The following is a 25,850-nucleotide window of genomic DNA, read 5'->3' on the forward strand; positions in this document are numbered from 1 at the left end:
CACGCGCGCGCTTACACACGCACGCACGTACGCATACACACACACACACACACACACACACACACACGTCGAGACAGGAGACGCGATAGTGTCTCCGGCCATGTTCAAAAACTAAAAGACACTACAAATCTCTTATCCCGAGCCACCAAGTCCATTCTTCAGTGATGCATAACTACTAAAATATAGAAAATTTTGAATCGAACGTTATATGTCCTGAAAAAGGCAGCATCGTCACGAGTAATTTGAGTCAAAAAAATTTTAAATCGGTCAAGCCGTTCTAGAGATACAAGCGGTCAAAAAGTGGTGATATTAATGAAAAATTATAAGAAACGTCTCCTTCTTCTTCTTCTTTTTCTTCTCTTTTTCTTTCTTCTTTTTTTCTGTTCGCATTTAAGGCCGTATTAAAACTTTCTATAATATCCCCTCTCACCTTTCACTCACCATCTTCGACCGACCGCAACCCCTCCCCTCCCCCTTCCCCAAAGTAAGTGATATCGGAAAAAATCGTATCATAAAAATGAAAAGTTCAAGCTATGTTCAAAAAAGGATACTCAAAAAGTTAAACCTTTTTATCTAATAATAATATATTACCGTGAAAAGTAATATATTATTAATAAAGGTGCCAGTACAAAGTGAATATACATAAAGTGTATATGCAACTTTCGGCCGATTTTCGAATCGCTTCCGCTATCCCCCTCATCTCACCGCCACGCCCGCAGATCAAATGTCGCTCGAGCATCGTACGACATTTGACCGGGCATGGATCAAGGTATATTATTTATTGTTAAATAAAGATTTTTACCTTCGAAATGAGGAAATTGTTTCCAGAATTAACTCTACCGCGAGAAGAAAGGAAATACTCTATACTAACTGATAAGTTCCATTCGCAGGGAACTTACAAGTAACATGCTAAATTTCTATATCAATGGAACTCGCAGTTCCCTCTACACTCTACGTTATATTTGCTGTCAAAGAAGTAAATACTACTATTATTGCATCCATGTACAGGCCATGTACGCGTCATAATTCGCAGAAATGTGCCGCAATAATATGGTGAATCTCAATTGTAGGGATATACATATAGTATTTGCATTATGCATGATCGACCTATTCGGGATCTTAAAACTACGTCTCGCATCAAGCAGGTGAAATAAAAGTCTGAAATAAATTACCTAGACAAAGTCAGAAACAAAGAACCTCTTTTTGTGACTACAACAAAATGAACGCCAAATGGAGTCACCATTATGACGTCATTAAGAAAGTATCATCATTGTCCGGCCAGTGGCCCTATCAGAGACCAATAACGAGATTGTTTTGTGTGATCTTGGTGACTTTGAGCACGATTTCTATGATTATTCCACAGGTAATCGCATTAGTTTTCAATAAAAAAGTGACAACTATATCGGAATAATGAGTTTTATACTATTTGAATTTCTAGATAGCTAAATTTGTTAAATGCAACGGAAACTTACAATGTATTTTTGAAACTTTGACATCCTATATGTTAACAACCGTAACATTGGTCAAGTTATATACATGTTACTTTAACCGATGTAAAGTATGTAAAATTATTTGTTGCTCGTGGCATTATGTGGAATTATTTGTACAAGAGTATAAGTACACGATATATATCTTTTAATGTAATTTTATATATTTAAGTTTTTTATTATTATCGTTGACGCTTCTTATAGATGAAAATTCTCATTGATCAGTTATTCGTTGACTGGAACGAATTGGAAACACAAGAAGAATACGAAATTATGAAAAAGTATGCCAAGAACGGCAGACGATATTCCTTGGGATACTCATGTATAAGAATAAACTATACACTTTTCGTCTTTATCGCTCTGGCTGTTTTCATTTTCTGGTTTCGAAATTATAATCTAACTATATATCTTTGGATGAACGCTTTTTTTGTGTTGCAGTGTATTGCTATTTCGCTGTGTATGTGTTTATGTCTGTGTCCCTCATACCACAAATATTGGATATCGTTTTACCTTTAAACGAATCTCGTCCTATATTGCCAACATATCCAGGATATTACTTTGTTGACGAGAGAAAATATTTCTTCTATATCTTTTCACATGCTATCATGGCTTGGGAAATTGCTATAACTGGAATAGTCACCCATGACTGCATGCTTCTAACTTACATTGAACATGTCTGCAGTATTTTTGCCCTAGTCGGGTAAAAACAAATTGAACTATCGAATTAGAAAAATTGATGCAAATGTCACGTGGATATATCGTTGCAAATATATTTGCAGATTTCGTTTTGAACGATTGACATATAAACATAGTGATGCCATGAGAATTTTACATTCTCATACAGTAATGAATGATACATACCACAAACGAATTGCGTTTTTTGTGTATACACATCGAAAGGCTTTAAAGTGAGTGTGTGTGTACAAATCATAAAAGAACAACAACATTAAATTGTATGCACTCTTGAAAATGTCAAAAATAAAAAAATTAATTATTAAAAAAGTAAGGAATGGACCAATGAGAGTAAAAAACTGTAAACAGTGAAAATTCTATAGGTATACGTATAACTTTTTTATCTACTTAGTCGTTTCTCTTCGACTTTCGTTCGAGTCATCTTCAGCAATATATAACTTTGATACCATATTAAAATCAATCATGTGCAACAGTATGACTTACATGACACTTATATATGATACTCAGTAAGGTTCTCCAAGATTTTATAATTTTATTTATGGCGATTACTAAAAATGATTCAAACAAGAGTCGAAACGACTAAATAAATAAAGAAGTTGTACATATACAGGGTGTTCTATTTTAAACGTTCCACGCGATTATCTCAAAAAGAAGATTTTGGTTTTTTTATATCTCTACCTTAATATTTTTATATGCAAAATAATTAGAGGAATCACGTTACTTAAAAAAAATTACATAATTCCATTTAAAAAATTAAGGGTGACCTTCACGTAACCTTCAGAGGATTATTCAAGGTCAAATCGATGGCACCATCTTATGTCCCCCTTCGAGTCAAACAACTTTTGTCTGAAACATTTTTTCGATAAACGCCTTCTTTTTGAGATAATCGCGTGGAACGTTTAGCCCAATCCTCACTTTACACATACACGCGCGCGCGCGACACACACACACACAGAGAGAGAGAGAGAGAGAGAGAGAGAGAGAGGGAGAGAGTATACATATATTTCGTGTTATTATTGTATATATACTGTTTTTGTATTGCTAGATTCGCTCAACTGATTGAAGATACGTTTTCGTTAACGCTGGCTATACAAATAGCGCTGAATACAATAATGATCAGCATTACCTTGTTACAAGTATGTATTTTTACCAATATTATTACAAATATTTATTTTTGTTAAGTATTTATTCAACATGTGTTCTACGTATATTATGTTAATAATACATACACTTTTTATATGATTAGAAGAAACGGTATGTGTCAGCGGAATTAAAATATTTTGTTTATATTGAAGGTCACACAGCAGCAAGCCGATATTTTAGAAATGATACGGTATGCGATGTATGTTATTGGCCAATTGATTCACCTGTTCTGCCTCAGCTTCGAAGGACAAAAGCTAATAGATCACAGTCTTCAAATCCGCAATAAGATGTAAGATGTATGCTTTTGTGATGATACCTTATTTATTAAAATATGTTTATCATATGGCATTGAAGCATTCTAGTTATAAAAGTCTTTGGTACGAAACATCTCCCAAGTCACAAAGGATGCTTTTGTTTGTCATGCAAAAGAGTCTTCGACCTATTTTCTTAAGCGCTGGCAAGATCTATACTTTCTCAATGGAAAATTTCACCATGGTAAAATTAAACATATGATAAAAATTAAATAATATACTTGTCGTCAGGGTTGGGGGTATGTATTTGAAATTCTTTTATTTAAAATACAGTTTTTGTAATAAAAGTAGATTTTATATTTTATATTTTATACAACGGTGTAAGTACATGAAAGTATTACGTGTTTTGTATTTAAAATTGAAAGGTTGAAAGCTTTATATATTTCGTAATTTAAATAATAACATTAATCATTAATCTTAGTATTTAAAATATTAGGAGTATAAATAAGTTTCTGCCGCTTGACAAAAGATGGCGCCACCAGTATGTTATGTCTGCTGTAAAATGTCATATCGTAAGGTTGGACATCTGGCAACAACATAACCCTTAAATATTAGCGATTCTGTATCAGCATCATATATCTTTTTTCGTGTGAAAATATCGAGTTTTGAGCCGAATAAATTCAATCTTTCATTATATTATAGTACTATGTAAATACAAATGTAAATTATAAATACTTGTATATACTTCCATAAAATACAGAATGCAAAATATTTTCATGTACTTCGCTGAAATACAAAATACACGATATAATTGTCTCACAAATATCATTTCCAAATAAAAGTATTTTAAATATGCCCACAAAGTCCTGCTTGTCATAAATATTATACATCATCTAGTATATAAGTTATTCAATATCACATGTTTTAAGATCGTGCAAACTTCAATGTCATACTTTACCGTACTCTCGTCTTTGGAATAAAAATAACAATCAATATCCAAATATCAGTTCTGCAAACAATTTATCCGTGAAAGTATAAAATATAATTTTTATGTGACATTAAAACATAATCGTTAACCATTTGCGCGTGAGTAATGTTTACGTTTATAATATTATATAACTATTGTAGCGATTTTTTTATTACTCTCGCGTATATTTACGTATCATATAGTAGGTTAAAACAAAGAAAAGTTGCATTTTAAGAAAAAAATATAATACATAACTTTGAAATGTTTTTTATTACGTAATGAAAGAATAAATATACACTTAAAAAATATTAAATTACAAATATATGATTTAATATAATAATTTACAAAAACTATAATCTTTATATGTATAATACAAGCGGACTTACCGATATAATTTTGCAATACAATTACAAGATATACGCTCATTCGTTGTTATTATAAAGAAAATGTAAGGTATATATGTTGTTTAATCTTCCCTCTCGACCATCCAAAGTATCTGCAATGTCCGCAAAATTAATTTTCCTATTTAATCGTCAATGAATCCTCTGCTGTCCTTGCTAAGGATGCAATTGTATACGCAATAAAGTCTGTACGTTCTTTCGTCAATTTTTTAGTAAGAAAAATAGAAAAGAGTATAGAAATCGACATAGTTATAAGACGTCACTATTTGTGTATTAAAAGACTGAAGAGTTTTCATGGAAATTTTACAATCGATACATGTGTCTCATATACACGGGAGGGAATTCGTAAAAAGAATTCGTGAAACATGCTTGTCAATGGGACATCATCTATATAAATGCAGTGCCTTATTATCCTATAAGAGTAACATGTCATTTTTTATTAGCTCTGACATACCGCAATTGCTATGCAAAATCGTTATAAGTCTATAACGTTTATAAAATTATTATGTATGTACAATATGTGTTTGAGATCTCATGCAAACAATTTCTCGTAACAAGAGATGAGGATTCGAGTAAAACGAGGACTTTGGTGACATGTTTTCAATCAGTCTGCGCGAGATCAGAAACGAATAAGGATCGCTCGTGAGTTATGGATACTGTTACTCGAAATCATTATTATGATATTGTTGAAAAAATATCATCGTTGGCCGGTCAATGGCCTTATCAAAGACCAAAGTCGAGATTGTTTTGTGTCAGCTTGGTGACTTTGAGCACATTTTCTATAAATGTTCCACAGGTGACACTTTTTATATATAAGATTATTTTTAAAAACATATTGAGTATACATAGAGAAATACTTAGCATGCTCTAATGATATATACATACTTTTAGATGGCCAAATTTGTAACATGTGACAAAGACTTGCCATGTATTTTTGAAACTATGACATCACTTATGTTAGCAATCATGAGTTTGGTGAAACTATACACGAGCTACCTTAACCGCTATAAAGTATAGTACAATGCTGTGTACATACAAAGTGTCTTAGTTCTAATAGACGTGTTCTTGAATACAAATGGAATTGGATACCTTATACTTTTACTTGCGATACAATTTTTCAACATGTTTATAGTGTACACCTTTGAATGCAGCACAGGAAAAGTCCAATCGATATTTAATGTTATTATTATAAGGACATGTACAGGGTGTTCATTTGAAAACTTTTCAGCTGATTATCTCGAAAAATATAAAAGATACAAAAAAAGTTAAAACACGTACGTGTTCCATGATTTCGAGGGGGAAAAGGAACGGCACTCTCAATTTTTTATTTGGAGAGCGTTTTCAACGTAATTCGAAAGTAAAATTTGTCTTTTTAAATGGAAATGTATATTTTTTTTATTACACACAGGATCTTATTCTATGTAAAAAAAAACCAAGTAACTTCTGTAAGAAACATTTTTTTGTTCGATCACTATATTTTAGGAGATATTTAAGAAAATAGCAAATCATAAGTTACTGCATAAAATTTCATCATTTATTATAACAAATATTCAAAATGTCCTCATTTGTTATAATTTATATAATTTATATATTATGGGTCTGTTTTTTGTTCCTGCACTGTCTGAACTAGTATACACGATGCAATAAGTTGAAATGTAACAAATATACGTTTGTTTCATTTTAACTTATTGCACCGTGTGCACTAGTTCAGACAGTGCAGGAACAAAAAACAGATCCATTATGTTATAAACATTTGTTATAATAAATGATGAAATTTTGTGCAGTAACTATGACTTGCTATTTCCTTAAATATCTCCTAAAATAATGATCGAACAAAAAAATGTTTCCTACAGAAGTTGTTTTTTTACTTAAAATTAGAATAAGATCCTGTAACAAAAAATATATAATTCCATTTAAAAAAACAAATTTGACCTTTATAATTACGTTGAAAACGCTCTCCAAATGAAAAAATTGAAAGTGCCGTTCTCTTTCCCCTTTGAAATCATGGAACACGTGTTTTAACTTTTTTTTTGTATCTTTTATATTTTTCGAGATAATCAGCTGGAAATTTTTCAAATTAACACCCTGTATACAATAACTAATACAAATACGAAGCCTATAACAGTCTAGTTTGAATCTTTTAAATGCTTACATATAAATTACCGCGGTACTATCACGAATTAAATTAAATTAATAATTAACTAATATACATAGTCCCCCCCAATTGCGCGCTGAACAATCGTCGGTCTTGAAACGCAATTCTAAAAATCTGAAAATACTAAATCTGGAAAATTATTCGTATTGCGAAAATTACCTCAGCCGAGATAGTACCGCGGTAGTTTATATGTAAGCGTTTAAAAGATCCAAACTAGACTGTTTATAGGCTTCGTATTTGTATTAGTTATGTTCTTATATATTAACGGTCCTTAGTATTGAATATTGTTCATTTACACGCCTGAAAAAAAGCGTTTATCATTTTACACATATCAGAAGACGCGGTAGTATTATATCTCAGACCATGTTCAAAAACTAAAAAACACTACAAGTCTACTCTTATCTCGAGCCACCAAAGTCCATTTTTGGGGGATTCATAACTACTAAAATATAAAAAATTTTTAATCGCACGTAATATATCCTAAAAAAGGTGGCATCGCCATGAGTGATTTGAGCTAAAAAAATGTTTAACTGGTCAAGCCGTTCTGGACACACAAGCGGTCGAAAAGTGATGATTTTCATGAAAAAAATGAAGTAACATCTCCTTCTCCTTCTTTGTCCGCAGTCATGTGCACCTCTCTCCCCTCTCTCATCTTTCATTCAAACCTCCACCAACTTCGACCAACCACACCCTCTCCCCCTTTCCCTCTCTCCCCACCACCTTTCTCTTTCACTTTCTTTCGTTACATAGTAGTTTTTTAAATCATTTTTTAAATATATTTTTGATATATCTCTGTACTCTAAATGTAAGTGATATATCCTAAAAAAAATCATATCATAAAAATAAAAAGATCAAGACATGTTAAAAAAAAAATCCTCAAAAATTTAAACCTTTTTATCTAATAATAATATATTACCATGAATAGTAACTGATATATTATTAATTAAAAAGGTGCCAGTTCAAAGTGAACGTACATAAAGTGTATGCAACTTTCGACCGATTTTCGTATCGCCTCCGCCTTCCGTTGTCCCCCTCACCGCACCGCCCCGCGCGCAGATCAAATGTCGTATATGACCTTAACACTTTATTTACTTTGAAAATTGGCACCTTTAATTTTTTTTTAAATTTTTTTTTTAATTGTTTAAATTTTTGAAGATCTTTTTTTTAACTTGGCTTGCCCTTTTCATTTTTTATGGTATGACTTTTTTAGTTAAATTAGTGTCAAGAAAAAAGTAACAAAAAGGTAACGATTCATTATATTTTGAATAACGGTAACGAATTACTGTTGCAAATTAATAACGAGTAACGAGAACGGGTTATTTAAAAAAAAAAATAACAGTAACGATAACGAGTTATTTTTATGAGATAAGGTTATCCACTCTGTTATTACTATATTTTATATATACATATATTGTATATATATATAGAGCTGTGTTCTGTTATTGATTGCTAGTATTGAAAATCTGTAATACATGTACCTATATATACGTAACGCGAATTACAGGTTTCCAATACTCGCAATAAATAATGGAGAACGCAGCTTAATCGTTCCGTAACGTACGTTTAAATTATATATTTTTAAATATACAATAATATCTTAAGCTTTACATAAAATTCTATATAATAGTATATTAATTTACAAAGATGCCCATTGCTATAATGTATAATCAAATCTTATTGTTAGATGAAAGATCTCACTGATCGTTTGTACGTCGACTGGAATGCATTGGAAACTTCAGAAGAGTACAACATTATGAAGAAATATGCCAAGAATGGTAGACGATATTCTTTAGGATACTCATGTAAGAATAAATTGTGTGCAATCTTCATCCGCACACACGGTGCACACCTCTTATCACTACTTCCTTTGTTTTAAAAAAATACATACACTTTAACAATTATTTCATCTCTTCTTGCGTAGTATATTGCTTTATAGCTCTTTGTCTGTTCCTGTCAATGTCTCTTCTACCGCAACTATTGGATGTTGTATTACCTCTCAACAAATCCCGCCCTATTTTATTAACGTATCCAGGATATTACTTCGTCGATGAAAGAGAATACTTTTTCTACATCTTCTTGCATGCTATCGTAGCCTGGGAAATTTCTATAACCGGAATAGTCGCCCACGATTGCATATTTGTAACTTACGTTGAACATGTTTGCAGTATGTTTGCTGTAGTCGGGTAAATGAATAATTTAATACACAATAATGTAAACGAGAATGAATATTTTTATAATTCTATTCAGATTCCACATAAAATGGATACCATATTAATTGCTTGTAGATTTCGTCTCGAACAGTTATTTTATAATCACAATGACCAAATGAAAACTATAAATACTAATACGGATGATACATGTCGCAAAAGAATCGCGTTCATTGTGCATGCACATCGAAAAGCTTTAAGGTAAATGTACTATAAGATGGGTACCATTATAACATGTAATGCGGATTTCCATTTAAAAGATAAACAAATATCCTGAAACGATCAAGTTCGAATTTATCGTTATAAAGTTTTATCTATGTATAGCTTTCTCGTTTGCCACAGGTACGCGCAACTTCTTGAAGATACATTTAGCGTACCTTTTGCTATACAAATATTGATAGTAACGATAGGGATGAGCATCACTTTGCTACAAGTATGTATTCATTTATTATGAAACGGTATGCATACATGCACCGTGCAAAAAAAGCTTAAAATATATCTACCTTTTTTGTGCTGCAGATAATGCAACAGAACGACACCAGTAATATTTTAGAATCAATGAGATACGCATTATACGTTATTGGTGAACTGATACACTTATTTTTTCTGAGTTTCGAAGGACAAAAACTGATAGATCATAGTCTTCAGATACGCGACAAAATGTAAGACTTTTCTTTCTAAAAAAAAAAAATGTTTATCATTTGTGTGTGCGCGCGTGTGTGTGTGTCCACTAAGGGTGGCAGGTACCCGAGATTTCGGGTTCGGGTCGGATCGGGAATTTTTTTCGGAATCTGGTCGGAACCCGAATGTTTGTAATATTCAGGTACCCGAAATTTATGGGTACCCGAACATTACAAATATTATATCGTTAAAAATAATTTTAACGATATAAGTGTGATGCTTCTGCATGATTTTTTATTCGATTTTTCCATTAGAGTGAAAAACCCTAATAAAAAATCATAAAAAAGCATCACATTTATGCCATTAAAAAATTTCTAGATCTATGATCACTGCCGACCCGATTTTAAATTCGAGTACCCGAACATTACAAATATTCGGGTCTCGACCCGATCTCGAAAAAAATCCTCGTCCCGAACCCGAGACTCGGATATCCGTAATTTTTGGGTACCCGCACACCCCTAATATCTACCTACATATCTTTGTTTTTTATTTTTATGTGAATTTATTATAGATACAATAGCTGTTGGTACAACGTATCTATAAAGTCACAAAAATTAATTATATTGGTAATGATAAAGACTCTTCGATTGAGTTTCTTAAGCGCTGGCAAAGTTTATATTTTCTCTCTAGAGAGCTTTACTATGGTAAGACCTAAGAATTATTACAAGCAAATGTTACTTTGGAGCTCCTTTAATGTGACAGGTATCTAACACTTTTATTTTAAAGGTTCTACAAACTTCGATGTCATATTGTACGGTACTTTCATCCTTTCAATAACTATTTATTAGTAGGCGATTAATTGCGCGGTGACGTTATTATCGTAAAAACAAAACACGTCATAATCTTTGAGAAATTCTCCTGTTAGAATGTTGTTATTAATAATCATATGTACGTAATATTTTCAATTCGCATTGACTACAACGATTTGATCGAATGCCTTTGTAAGTATCATTGTGTGTGTGTATTGCATATGAATTTATAACGTACGTTCCGCACGAGTTTCCAAATGAGAAGGTTCAACTTTCAGAGAAAAAAACCGAGCGAAAAAAATGAAACTTTCTGCAGTTGATCAATATGTTTATTACATCCTTCCGTTTAGAGGGAGTTACTTGCAAAAAAGTATGTCCGTCAGTATGTAGGGTTTCGCTTTCCTTTACATTATATTTATGTCAAGGAAATAAATGCCATTCGTGCTCTACGTAAGAATTACGTGTCATTCATTGCCGCGTAGAGACACACCATGATTAGCTATATATACGAAAACTGCAGCTGTTGTAGAAGAGGCGCATGACATCAATATTATATATGGATGTATGATATGTTCACACACAGTACGAACACACACAAATACACATGTATATTTTAAATAAACCTCTTGTACCAAGGGGGAGCTTGGATGAAAGCTTGGATAAAATAAAATTTTCAAGTTAGTTGACTAGACGAAGCTGCCTTTGAACTATGGATTCCAATTATTACGGTGTTATTAAAAAAGTATCATCGTTGGTTGGTCAATGGCCGTATCAAAATCCAAAAACGAAATTAATCTGTTTAAGCTTCGTGACTTTAAGTACATTTTCTATAGTTATTCCACAGGTAATTGAGAATTACATTTTGATAAAACTGATAGGAGCGTGGAATGTTTAAATACGATAAATAAATTATGTATTTCCAGTTGGCTAAATTCGTCATTTGTGACGGAGACATGCAATGCATATTTCAAACCACGGCAGCACATATGTTGACAATTATAACGTTGGTGAAGCTGTACACATGTCACTTAAACCGATATAAAGTACGTATGAGGTGCTAGCCGTGTTATGATGTTCTGTGCACGGAATTTATATTAATATATACATATTCGCAGGGATCGAGTTTGTGGCATTTCGAACTGTAATTCTATTGTAGAGTACATTAAGTTATGAAGCAAAGCTATACATATATAAAAAAAATTATTAATTAAAAATAACAATAATAAATAAATTCAAGTCCAATAAGAGCGCGGAAGAATTAAGGTGCGCAAATTAATTTGAAATAATTAATCTGACATCAATATCAAACGCGTATGTAACGTTTGATATTGATGTCCGGATGGAGTTTATATGTATATTTTCGAATAATATGTTCACTAATATCAAATGGAGGAACGAAATGATAGTAAATTCTAATATCATTCCAAAGCGTAATATGTTTGGATCAATCTGTTAAAAGTTGACTTCAGATTTGTCAAGAGTGACTTATTCTCGACAGACTGCTGACTAAATAACTCAGATTACAATTGAATTGTTGATAAGGACTCCAAAGAGAGTTAAAACATAAAAAAATTTCTATATAAAGAAGACTTCACTGAACAACGGAATTAAGTTAATTATTTCAAATTAATAATTTGCGCAACTCCTCCCGCGCTGGTTCTTATTAGCCTTGAATTAATTAATTATTATTTTTAAAAATAGAGAAGTACTTGTAAATATTATTAATTAATTGAGTAATCCTAGATGAAAGTTCTAACTGATTGGCTATTCCTCGAATGGGACGAATTAGAAACACCGGAAGAATACGAAATTATGAAGAGATATGCTGAAAATGGCAGGAGATATTCTTTAGGATATTCACGTAAGAATCAAAAATAATTGTGCGATTATTTTTATCTCCTGTATATTTATATGTACATCGATCTCTATTGTTTCCGAAAATAATGACTTGAAATTGTTTTCTAAATATGCAATTTAGAATTGTTGAACGAAATTCTCTCTCTCTCTCTCTCTCTCTCTCTCTCTCTCTCTCTCTCTCTCTCTCTTTTCTGTAGACGACGTGTATCTTATATTTATATACATGTTCTAATTTATTGCAGTATATTGCTTCATATCCGCATTTCTATTTCTGTGTATGTCACTTATACCGCCACTACTAGATATCGTATTACCTCTCAACGAATCTCGTCCTATACTGTCAGTTCATCCAGGATATTATTTTGTTGACGAAAGAGAATATTTCTTCTTTATTTTTTGGCATGCTGTCGTGGTTTGGGAAATAGCCGTGACTGGAATAGTGGCTCACGATTGTATGCTTCTAACTTACATCGAACATGTCTGCAGTATTTTCGCCCTAGGCGGGTAAAAACAATTGACGTGTAATATTAGCGAAATTCGTATGCATATTATTATTACGAAAATATTTGCAGATTTCGATTTGAACGATTGATGTATAAATGTAATGAATATGAAAGTGATGCCGTAACAATTTTACATTCTCATACAAGTAACACGTTCCGCAAGCGAATTACATTTTCCGTATATACACACCGAAAAGCATTAAAGTGAGTAATCTGACAATGTCGAGAGAGAGAGAGGGATTTTTGTTCGTATTATTATTATTATTATTATTATTATTTCCTCATTTTTTGTCATAGATTCGCTCAACTAATCGAAGATACATTTTCGATAACATTGGCTCTACAAATAGCATTAAATACAGTAATGATTAGCATTACCTTGTTACAAGTACGTATTTATTTATAATTTCAAAATTCTATCCGACATGTTATTCTTTATACATATGCAGTTATATAGAATCAGATACTTTTCATAAAATTGCGAGAAAATAAATGCAAAGGATTAAAGTGTGTTAAACTTTTCATACTGCATGGAGATCACGCAGCACAATGCCAGTGTTTTTATAGTGATGAGATACGTAGTATATGTCCTGAGTCAACTGATTCATCTATTTTGCCTCAGTTTCGAGGGACAAAAGCTGATAGATCACAGTCTTCAAACGCGCGATAAAATGTAAGAAATTAAATTTTTTGGAAAGTGTAACATATAATTATACTAACAATAAGTAGTTAAACTTAGAAAAAGATAACGACTCCTTTATTTGAACAAAATAAATAAATAATACGGTAAACAAGACTATAAGAGTCAATCGCTGGTTATTCTGTTGCGTATTTTATAAATTAATATTATAATGTATCGTCGTTTTGACTTTAAGTAGTTTATATCATCTTCAACTTATACAATGCAAGTCAGATGTCTCATCCAATATAATAGTTACAAATCAATCGATGTTGCGTTTCACACTCAGGAACCCATCAGGACTGTGTTCCAAAACGTAACTTTGATTACTAAAAAGCTATATAGTTTACGTTACGTCAATTATAGATTTCAGTTATCAAAGTTATGTTTTAGAACACATCCCAGAGCGATAAATGATTTATCCACAAATAGCTGTGTGTTTGCGAACAACTTTATACTAAAATTCGAGCAATATAATTAACTTATTGTTAGTATGTGAATAAACAGAAAATGTAAATTTAGTTACCATAATAGGCTCCAATATGTTGATATAAAAAGAATTGTAGATTTCATCGCAAGTAACAGAAAATTAGATGTAGTCACATAAAACTTTAAAACAGTAACGAGCGTCAATGTATATAATCTTGTCTGTAAGAAGATCGGTTGAATAATAACAGTAAATACAAATATATCTGTTTGGTCATTATTGCGATACATGAAAATTAAATCTTATTGAGAATTTCGGTGTAAGCATGACTTTAAAGCGTCATTTTGCAAATTTTTCAGGCATTTTTTTTTTGGCGGTTAATGCTTACACCGAAATTCTCAATAAGATTTATAATTTTCATGTATCGCAATAATGATCCAAACAGATATTTGTATTTACTGTTATTATTCAACCGATCTTCTTACAGACAAGATATATACCATACATTGACGGTCGTTATTGTTTTAAAAGTTTTATGTGACTACATCTAATTTTCTGTTACTTGCGACGAAATCTACAATTCTTTTTACATCAACATATTGAAGCCTCTATTAGGGTAACTAAATTTACATTTTCTGTTTATCCACATACTAAGTTAATTATATTGCTCGAATTTTAGCATAAAGTTGTTCAAACACACAGCTATGCAACTGTTTGTGAATAAAAACACTTACCGCTCTGACGAGTTTCTGCAGAGTGTGAAGCGCAACACATCGATTGATTTGTAACTATTGGATGAGACATCTGACTTGCATTGTATGAGCTGAAGATGACTTACATTTGAAGTCGAAACGTACGACGATACATTATAATATCAATTTATAAAATATGCAACATAATAATAACCAGCGGTTGACTGATCCTACAGCCTTGTTTACTATATTATTTATATATTATTATGGAATATAGTTAGCGCACATTAATTTACTGATGATAGTGAATTAATTAAGTACATTGCAGCTACAATAGTCTTTGGTACGAAACAACTCCCAAATCGCAAAGGATGCTCCTGTTTGTCATGCAAAAAGCCCTTCAACCTGTTTTTTTGAGCGCTTGCAAGATTTACACCTTCTCAAGGGAGAATTTCACTATGGTAAAAATAAATAAGTGATATCTACACAAACGCGATATTTACGTATATAATAATTGTGACAAAGGTACATATAAAATGATTTTAATGATACGACATTAACCTAATACTTTTAAGGTCGTGCAAACTTCCATGTCATACTTTACGGTACTCGCATCTCTGGAATAATTATACCAATGACCAGTGTGTCTACTATTTAATAAATTAGTCTCTTGCATCTGGTTATGAAATTGCATCTATATAGTAATTGTTACATGGCAATATAAGTTTATTATTATACCTTATAGCTATGTAACATATATTTGTAATGTATAATAATAATAATAATGATTACATTAGCGTTTCAATGACTTGCGTAATTCCGAACAATGTATAAACAGGGAGAGAGAGAGAGAGAGAGAGAATGGAAAGTTACTTTTTAAAAGTAACAAATTATACAGTTACTCATTATCGAAAAGTAGTTAATGAGTTACCGTTATTAGTTATCGCTTTTTAAAAGTAACTCGTTACAGTTATTACTGTTACTCGAAAAAGTAACTTTTCATTATACTTTTCCATTATTTTTTTAAAATCAGTCTGGATCAGTTCTGTGTTTTTTTTTCCTAAAAAAAAGAAAAACAGAATTGTTAAAAACTTTTGATTCAGGATCTACATATTATTAATAAATTCAATAAACTAAAATACGTTTACTTTGTAAGTTGTCCAATCTACTTTGTTATCGGAGTATGACCTGGCAGCGCGTATGATGAGGCATGCTTTCCATGAAATTTTCAGCCATTATCTTAGGAAGAGATCTCCAGATTTTCCGTATATGAAGATAAAATTGTTACGCCCGCGCGACCGAACCGAATCGCTGACAGTAGCGGCCGAGTTTTAAAAACATGCGCGCGAGACTACCGTCAAATCGATTCTGTTTGTGCATTTTTTTGGCAATGACACCGCTCGTCTTCCCTAGCGACGCGCTCTTCATTCGAAAACGGCAGAACACAGAGAGCGCACGGAACGGAAATAATAAAATAAGTCGCACTACTCATATAACTTGAAAGCATTCTTCCAAACTGTTCAGAGAATCTGATTCAGGAAAAAGCGAACTTAATAAATGTCTGGGCGACATTTATTAATGAAATGCGGAACCGTATGCTCTTGCATGTGTGGATCAACTATAACTGCGTAATTGTAAAAGTATAATTCGTATGTAATTACAATTATAATTTTAAATGAATTAAATGCACAACTCAACAATTACTGTAATTGTAATTACATGTAATTGTATAATCAAAGAGCAAACGTAATTATAAATTACATTTATTAATTAATAATTCCCAACTCTGAAGTCTGAATTATTCAATATGATTCAATTACAACGCAATTGAATTACGATATTAAAATACAATAATTGAATTTTAGCACAACTCTGCATCCACATACGAAAAAATAATCTAATTTCGATGTTGTTTTATTAACTTATAGCATACACACTATACTACAACTGCGGTGATACTATAATAATAATAATGCTATATTATACTGTGACTGCTAATAATGTTAATTATTATTGTGCTACTGTAATATGTATGTATTATACGTGCTGAAGCGTCAGATTTAGTTTAATAGATAAAAAAAATTGCTTCGATCAGATGGCATTGCTTTTTGCGACATACTTATTGAAATACGCGTGCGTCGTTTTTCATATCAACGTGTAATATTTGAGCAGTCGGATATAACAGTAATTTTTGTCCACTTTGTTCTGACTGGTTAAATTCTAATTCCTGACCTCTCTAATGCCTAGTTCACACTAGGCGCGACGAGCGATAACCAATAAGAACTCTGCTTTACATCGTCGGGTGAGCAAAAGCAATAAAGCATTTATTGGATATCGTCCATCGCATCCAGTGTGAACTAGGCATAACACACAGATTTTAATATTTATTTCGCACGTGGGTGCAAAAATTCATAATGAAAATGTAAAGTTAAGAAATACGAAATATGCGCAACGCGCAGCAGTTTTATTATACAGCGAGTATTAAATGACCGCTAAAAGTATTTTTTGTTTTATTAATTATTATTTTATTGTTTGTTTTGCTTCTTAATTAATTGTGCGAAGAAGTGACGCGCGCGAGCATATATGGTACAATCTATAGATACTGCATACGCGATATATATTATATTGTGCGTGCGTGCATATCAATCGTATCTATTCGTATCTTTTGCTTCAATATCTTTGTATTAAATTTCCTAATTGGAGAGAAAACATATCTTACTCCTCCTAAACTCTACCGCCTCTTGTTGTCCTTCTTCCGATACTCCGATTCACTCTCTCACCGGCGCGGCGCCCTCCCACTGAAGCCGAAGGCGTGCGCGACGTGCGCGGAGCGTTCCACATCGCTACATGGGATACTGGTAGATACTGGCTAGGCGATCGCTTGCGGGAGCCATTAAATAATAAGAAGAAGAAGAGGTATCCGCGGCGGGAGTACGCGATCCTTATGCATTAATATTTGACATCGTATGTATGAGACTCCTTTCAACTCCCTTCTTCTGCTCAAGTGCTCTGACGCCGGAAAAACAATCGGAAGTCTCTAATTCATGTAAACGCGAATTGTGAACAATACCTACACATGATAAGTGTGAAACGTGTTTTTATATAGCTTAATCAACAGTGTTCCGGAGACAGGTATGACATATCTTCTCTTTGTGAGTATGTATACATACATCGTAAGCATCGTGATAAAAGTGATGGAAATTATTGCGCGTGCCGAAAAAGATTCACGATAACATACACAGGCATTGCCTTCGAAAACTGGCATCTTGATCGAGCAAGAGCAAACGGAACATATTAGAATACGTATCTAGGATCGCGTATGTCTGCTGTATCTGTTATAATTGTTATCATTTTATTTACACGCCATGTGTATGTACCTATATCTTCTCTTGCAATCTTGAGGAAAATCGATTAGGTTAGGTTTCTGATTAGTTTTATTTTGTAGTACCTACTTGTAGATGTTACAAAAAGATGTTTCGACTAGTAGAGAAAGTCCGAAAAAGCCAAAATATATATCCCTCGCAAACGCGCGCGTTATCTATGGAGATATGGCGATGATAAAATATAAATCAGATTATTAATATAAGTTTCGTAAGTTAAAATGTACGTAATATAAAATGTACTTAATTCACTGTCATTTAAAAACACGATTGGGAGATACGATTAGATATCGGTATTTTGTAACACATTAACTTTACAATATAAGAAATATCCTATTTCTATAATAATTTGTATTATTCACAACTTTTTGTGTAATAAACAATACTTACACAGTTCTGAAAACTATCTTATTTAATATTACTGAATCAAATATCTTCAATATTATCTTTGTTCTAACCTATTTAAATATTTTATTAAAAAATTAATGTTTTTATTTATCACAATTTGACAGGATATAGCATTTTTAAAGCTATATTAAACAATTTATGCCAAGTTTAAAGTTACATTACTATATTTATTACAGAGTAATAAAAATCTCGAAAAATGAATGGAATTATTCCTGAAATGGAACAGATTATTAGTCAACTTGAAAGAGGTACCGTAGTGACTAAGTTCTTTCCGAGAAAACGGCCGGAAAAGAAAACTCTTATGATTAGGAGAGAAACAAGACAAATTGTTTGGTCTAGGAGTGCAACTTTTAGACCTTTCGACGGTTCAGGTGATCCTGTCTATATACATAGATCTGTGGAATTTCAATTCTATTTACTTAATATTTTTGTAAATATTATATGTATATATATATATATATATATATAAAAGTTTATACATATACATAAAAAAAGTCTATAATAGTTATGAATAAATCTTACGATTTTGGCAATATACCACCTGTGATTGATTCATAAATGTTAAGAAATTTTTTTATATACTTATTATGATATATATATATATATATGTTATAACAATTTTAAATATTGCAATTGATTAAATTGTTTAAATATTATATTTATTTACAGTGGAAATACGAGAGGTCAAAGAAGTTAGGATAGGAAAACAATCTAAAGACTTTGAAAAGTGGCCTGAAGATGCTAAGAGAATTGAAAATTTAAGATGTTTTGTGATATATTATGGATCAGAATTTAGACTGAAAACTCTTTCCATATCTGGTAAATATGATATTGTTTGAGTAATCAAGTGTTGGTTACTTTTGCTAAAACATATTAATTATTATTTATGTCAGCTCTTAGTGAAAAAGAATGTGAGCTATGGGTCAAGGGATTGCGTCACTTAGTACAAGACACTATAAGTGCACCATATCCATTACAAGTTGAAAGGTGGCTTAGAAAAGAATTTTACGCGATGGAAAATTCCCGTGAAACGTAAGTTTCTCTTCTAACACTATTTATTCTTATATTTTACATATTTATCTCTATAAGATATTGAATGTGATAAGATATTGAATGTGATTTAAATATAGATTATTTATATGTCACTACTTTTTTTATATCAATCATCTATTCATCATTAACTGTTGTTTTCATGATTATTTTACCGACTGACAGGGTCACATTGAAAGATGTGAAAGCATTTTTACCTCGGGTTAATTGCAAAATTGCTACAAATAGACTCAGAGAATTGTTCCAAGAAGTAGATACGAGAAATCGGAATGAACTTAGTTTTGATGATTTTGTCATTCTGTACCATAAATTAATGTTTGATCAAAATGTGAGTAGATACTGTAGTATTTTTGTATATAAAAAGAGATCAACGTCAGCATTTACCTGTGCACAAATTATAATTGATACAATATTTTTACAGAATTTTGCGGATTGGCACAAACTGTTGAATTATTCTAAAACTGGACAAACTATTACTCTCCAAGAATTTCAAAATTTTTTAGTAACTGAGCAGCAAGACAGATTGGGGAATAATGAGTTAGAAATATCGCGTTTCATTAGAGACTACTTGCAAGATTCTCAAAGAGACATACAAGAGCCATACTTTACTGTTTCAGAATTTATAGACTTCTTATTTTCTAAGCATAACGACATATGGAATCAAAAATTCAACCAAGTTTCTCAAGATATGACTCGGCCCCTTGCATATTATTGGATAGCGTCATCGCATAACACGTATGATATATTTAAACAAATAAAAGTGCATACTTTCCAACTATTCCAACTAACTACGTGTGTGATGTTCTAGATACTTGATGGGAGACCAGATTAGCAGTGAAAGCAGCTGTCAAGCCTATGTCCGCGCGCTGAGAGCAGGGTGCAGATGTATAGAACTTGATTGTTGGGATGGTCCAGATGGAATGCCATTTATATTTCATGGACACACTCTTACTACTAAAATCAAATTTTTGGATGTTATTAAAACTATCAAGGAGCATGCTTTTGCTACATCTGAGTAGGTCTCAAAAAGGAGCAAAAAATGAAAAGAAACAATCAAACTGATTATTTTTACATAACTATTATTTTTCTATTGAACACGTTTTATTTACATAGATATCCTGTTATTTTGTCTATCGAGGATAATTGTACTTTACCCCAACAACGTAAAATGGCAACTACTATGCAGGAAGTATTTGGTGACATGCTGTTAATCCAACCTGTTGACAAGAATGAAACTTGTCTACCTTCACCATATGCATTACGTAGAAAAATTTTGTTAAAACACAAAAAACTTCCCGATGGTGTTGATGAATCCTCATTTCTTATTCGAAATGATGAAAGCAGACAAGAGATGGATCTCAGAAATACTGTGAAAAATGGAATTCTTTATCTGGAAGATCCTATTGATAGAGAATGGAATCCTCATTTTTTTGTATTGACCCAACAAAAGTTATTTTATACAGATACATTTTCAAGAGCACAGGAAATCGAGCACGATGACGATGAAGAAAACGGCGTTCGGAGATCGTTAGATGTATGTACATTATACAAAAAATACAATATAAATTAGATTCATTATTAATTGTGATTTATAATCACAAGATTGGGTGAGTTTTTTTAAACTAAATTAAGTTAAAGTAAATAGTTTATGAGATTATATAATGTAATTAAGTTAAAAGTTGAATAAATATAAAAAATTAATTCAGTTATTAAAGTTACGCGTTATATAAGATTGAATTAACTCAAATAAAATCAAAAGTTAATTTTGAAAATTATTAAAAATATTAGAATATATTTTATTAAAAATTAGAATATCCTAATTTAAAAAAAAAAAACGAATTACTTTAAACAACAAAACTATTACAATATAGATTATCAAATAAATTTAATTAACATTTTATTTCTAAATTATATGAAATAAAGATATTTCTTATTGACAATAAAATGTACCCTATATAATAAAAAACTAATTTTTAGTATTTTTATATAAATATTTTCATACTTATATATGTTATAAAAGAAAAAAATAAAATGTTACAATATTTTTTAAAATGCAAGTAATCTTGTATTCCTCCTTGTGCTGGTCATGCTTATACGTTCTTTGAAAATTATATATAAATAAAAAGCTTTTATTCTTTCTTTGTATCGCTCATTAGATGGAAAACGATCGAGAATAGCATAATGCAGTATAGCATTGATAGCATTCTCTAAATGCAGACCAAGTTCATTTTCGAGCACTACAAACGTCGCTCTTATATCATATCGATCCTTGAGCTTTTTCTAAACTAATTCTTCAATATTTAAGATTTTATAGAAAATAATTGCATTAATTGCAAAATAATAATAGCATTTAGAAAGATAAAAAAACTAACTTAAAAGAAGTTAATAAATTAAGGTTTAATTAAATTAAGTTGAAAATTATTAACTCTATAACTTTTTATCTAATTTGTAACTTATTAACTAGTTACCTTCCAACCTTGTTTATAATGGATATAAATATGTGTTAAACAATATGTTAAAGTAACTTGTGTTTTAAAAAATTCTGAAAGGGTGCACCAAATGATGAATTACACTTTGGAGAAAAATGGTTTCATGGAAAATTAGCAAGAGGAAGAGAAGAGGCTGAAGAATTACTACGACGTTATTCCTATCTTGGAGATGGTACTTTTCTAGTACGAGAATGTGTTACATTTGTGGGTGATTACTGTTTATCATTTTGGCGTAAAGGAAAGGTGAACCATTGCCGTATTAAACTGAAGCAAGAAATGGGTCAAACGCAGTATTATCTTATTGACACCAATTGTTTTGACAGTCTGTACAGTTTAATTACTCATTATCGTAATCATCCACTTAGAAGTCAAGTAAGTGCAATATATTATAAAAAATATATTGTTGTAAGTGAAATATTCTATATGTACACGTGTGCGTGCGTGTATATATATATATATATATCCTGAATCAGGAACAAAAGTATTTGTTTTGAAATAAAACCGTGTAGTACATGATTGTCTTTGATGAATAGGAATTTCTAATCACGTTACAAGAACCAGTGCCTCAACCAAACAAACACGAGGAAAAAGAATGGTGGCATCCCGAATGTACTCGAATCGCAGCAGAAGAAATGCTAAAGCGTATACCTATAGATGGTGCATTTTTAGTAAGACCTAGTGAAAGAGAAAGTAATTGCTATGCAATTTCATTTAGGTATATTTCCTTAAAGCGTCTCGTATGTTTTCCGTATAGCTTTAGATTTTATATAATCTACTTCTCGTATACTAATATATATAAATTATATTCTATTATAGAGCGGAAAAGAAGATAAAACACTGTAAAATAAAACTCGAAGGGAGGCTGTATACCACTGGAACTGTAGAATTTGAGAGTTTAGTTGAATTAGTCAATTATTATGAACGACATCCACTGTTCAAAAAGATTAAATTAAGCCACCCTGTTAATCAGGACGTTATCAGAAGAATGAGTTTGGTATGTGTATTTATTTTTATGCGATTTTTATTTGAGTTCATATATATAATATGTAAATAATATGTAAATTATATATTATCACAAAATGCTAAGAGATACGAAACATTGTAACGTTCCTTTTCCTCTATACTTAGGATAATGATGATGGATCTGTTTATGGTATCCCAGGTTATATGGATCCTACAAGTTTTATATCAAAAGTAAGCTTTATAATTCCGAGATGATACCGATAATTATCGAATTTCGTATTTATCAATTTTTATAACATGCTAAAAATATATAGAAATATTTTTTTTTCGCAAAAGTAGATATTAATCGTAGATGTGTTAATTCGATATATTAATACATCGAATTGCTTTAAAGGTTACTGTTAAGGCTATTTACGATTATAAAGCTAAAAGAGATGATGAATTGACCTTAGTCAAGCATGCTATAATTACTAACGTTAACCCGCAAAGCGGAGGATGGTGGAGAGGTGATTATGGTGGTAAAAAACAACATTGGTTTCCTGCTAATTATGTAGAACAAATTGATCAACAAGAATCTCAAGGAGACGTAAGTTTTAAATTTTGATTAAATAAGTAAACGGTCTATATTGAGCTGAATGGATTTAATATTGTTCTTAGAATAATATTAAATCCATTCTAAGAACGATATTAAATCCATTTAGCTCGATATAAACCGTTTACTTATTTAATTTGCATTGCAAAAAATGAGCGAAATTTATTAATTTTAAATTTTATATTTACGCATATGAATAATGGTCAGAAAATAAACTGTAATATTGATGTAAAACACACATTATATCTTGTAATTATTCGAAGTATTTAATATCGTATAATACACCTAACTTAAAAAAGTAAGTGATTTTTTTTTAGTCAGCGGATTCTATGATGCTTGGTAGCTTGCAAAAAGGTTCATTAGATATTATGGGTGCTGTGGTAGAATTAACAATTGGGGAAAGACCAGGTTTGGAATGGATTTTAAGAATACAAAATCCTAGTATGTGTTCAGTATTTGAAGTAGCGACGCCTTCGAAAGATGCCGCGTTAGAATGGATGTCAAGTATCAAAGAGACTGCACAAAATGCAAGTGTTAGGGTAAATATGTAAAATAAATTTTCTTTATATTAAATTCAAATATTATTTAGCATCGTGTGCATTTTTTATTGCTTTTGTTAGGAAAGTCAACACAAAGAAATGGAAAGAGCATGGAGAATAGCTAAGGAAATGTCTAATCTTATAGTATATTGCAGATCAGTTGCATTTAACATAGAACGAATAAGAACCAAGGGATTTACGTTCAATGAAATGAGTAGTTTTCCTGAAACAAAAGCCGAAAAATTAATGTGTCAACAAGAAAATAAATTTTTTATCAAGTATCATCAGGTAATAAATATCGAGAGTACAGATGCATTAAAATATTAAAATGCAAATTAGATATTTAGTAAATAAATTATTTTTCTTTATTTTAGGTTCAATTTAGTAGAGTTTATCCAAAGGGGCAACGTATCGATTCATCTAATTATAATCCCATACCAATGTGGAATTCTGGTTGTCAGATGGTAGCTTTGAATTATCAAACTGGAGATAAATCAATGCAATTGAATCAAGCTAAGTTTAAGGAAAATGGCAATTGTGGCTATTTATTGAAACCAGAATTCATGTTTAGATCTGACTTCAACCCATACGACAAAAATACATTGTATGGCGTTGAATCACTCAAAATTAGCTTAAAAATTATTGGAGCGAGACATTTAATGAGATCAGGAAGAGGCACTGCCAGTCCATCCGTCGAGATCGAAATTATAGGTGCAGATTTTGATTCTGGAACAAAATTAACAACAAGGACGATACGTAAATATCTATATATTTTAAATTATAATTTTATTAAACGTTACATTACTCTCTCTCTCTCTCTCTCTCTCTCTCTCTCTCTCTCTCTCTAATAGAGGATAATGGATTTAATCCAATGTGGAATGAAACATGCGAATTCGAAGTATTCAATCCATATTTTGCTCTTATACGATTTTTAGTACAAGACGAAGATATGTTTGGCGACAGCAATTTCATAGGACAAGCTACTTATCCTGTGAGTATTTAATTGTTATTTATTAAACATTTATGTTTAATGTTATTTAAAACATTCTCACTTAAGATCTTTGTTTTCTATTAAAATTTCATTTTGTTCAGGTACGCTGTTTAAGAATGGGATATAGAAGTGTTCCATTAAAAAACATATATAGCGAAGATCTTGAGCTTGCTTCCTTATTAATACATATTGCAACTTCATCAGTAATGAGAAATTTCATTTAAAGTTATTCATTATTATTGATATTCAAATTAAAATTTATGATTTAGTTTTATACTTAAAAATTTTTTCGTCTCATACAGGTACATAATACATAAAATAAAGCAACAAAAATTAAATCTGTGCTATAGAATATTAAATACGCAAGCTAGCAAAACTAATCAAATAGTATGTGAGATAAAGAGAGTAGGTATTTATCTTAGATAAATTCTGTTGTATGTGTAATAATATATTATCTATTTATTTCAGATGATACAAATCTACAAGTCATCGTAAGTAAAACATATGTATTGCGATAATAATATAAAAGTAACATATGTTTTAGAT

The 25,850-nt window shown here is 31.2% G+C and overlaps 4 protein-coding genes across 4 annotated transcripts; all 4 read left to right on the forward strand.

Annotated features, from left to right (window-relative positions):
- The first annotated feature begins 1,219 nt into the window (after window positions 1–1,219).
- LOC108780963 (odorant receptor 49a-like) lies at window positions 1,220–4,554 on the forward strand. The gene is made up of 8 exons (XM_018548817.1): window positions 1,220–1,363; window positions 1,439–1,558; window positions 1,692–1,809; window positions 1,926–2,187; window positions 3,226–3,316; window positions 3,476–3,612; window positions 3,686–3,818; window positions 4,504–4,554. Exons 1-8 carry the CDS (start codon window positions 1,220–1,222, stop codon window positions 4,552–4,554), a joined length of 1,056 nt encoding a protein of 351 aa, XP_018404319.1.
- Window positions 4,555–5,591: 1,037 nt separating this feature from the next.
- LOC108780835 (uncharacterized) lies at window positions 5,592–9,970 on the forward strand. The gene is made up of 7 exons (XM_018548652.1): window positions 5,592–5,738; window positions 5,834–5,953; window positions 8,782–8,899; window positions 9,019–9,280; window positions 9,383–9,505; window positions 9,647–9,737; window positions 9,824–9,970. The coding sequence occupies exons 1-7, from the start codon at window positions 5,592–5,594 to the stop codon at window positions 9,968–9,970; spliced, it is 1,008 nt and encodes a 335-aa protein (XP_018404154.1).
- Window positions 9,971–11,443: 1,473 nt separating this feature from the next.
- Window positions 11,444–15,518, forward strand: LOC108780971 (uncharacterized). The gene is made up of 8 exons (XM_018548823.1): window positions 11,444–11,578; window positions 11,658–11,777; window positions 12,478–12,595; window positions 12,834–13,095; window positions 13,392–13,482; window positions 13,631–13,767; window positions 15,221–15,353; window positions 15,468–15,518. The coding sequence occupies exons 1-8, from the start codon at window positions 11,444–11,446 to the stop codon at window positions 15,516–15,518; spliced, it is 1,047 nt and encodes a 348-aa protein (XP_018404325.1).
- A 2,433-nt stretch (window positions 15,519–17,951) lies between these two features.
- sl (small wing phospholipase C gamma 1) lies at window positions 17,952–25,629 on the forward strand. Its single transcript, XM_018548710.1, has 19 exons — window positions 17,952–18,024; window positions 18,857–19,051; window positions 19,350–19,499; window positions 19,574–19,712; window positions 19,896–20,058; window positions 20,152–20,465; window positions 20,539–20,745; window positions 20,844–21,264; window positions 22,280–22,591; window positions 22,753–22,934; window positions 23,036–23,213; window positions 23,348–23,413; window positions 23,577–23,768; window positions 24,092–24,313; window positions 24,395–24,601; window positions 24,688–25,069; window positions 25,165–25,304; window positions 25,406–25,529; window positions 25,607–25,629. Exons 2-18 carry the CDS (start codon window positions 18,877–18,879, stop codon window positions 25,526–25,528), a joined length of 3,573 nt encoding a protein of 1,190 aa, XP_018404212.1. The 5' UTR covers window positions 17,952–18,024; window positions 18,857–18,876; the 3' UTR covers window position 25,529; window positions 25,607–25,629.
- Window positions 25,630–25,850: the final 221 nt, after the last annotated feature.

The sequence above is a fragment of the Cyphomyrmex costatus genome, unplaced genomic scaffold (assembly GCF_001594065.2).
Source record: "Cyphomyrmex costatus isolate MS0001 unplaced genomic scaffold, Ccosl1.0 scaffold75, whole genome shotgun sequence".
NCBI classification, from domain to species: domain Eukaryota; kingdom Metazoa; phylum Arthropoda; class Insecta; order Hymenoptera; family Formicidae; genus Cyphomyrmex; species Cyphomyrmex costatus.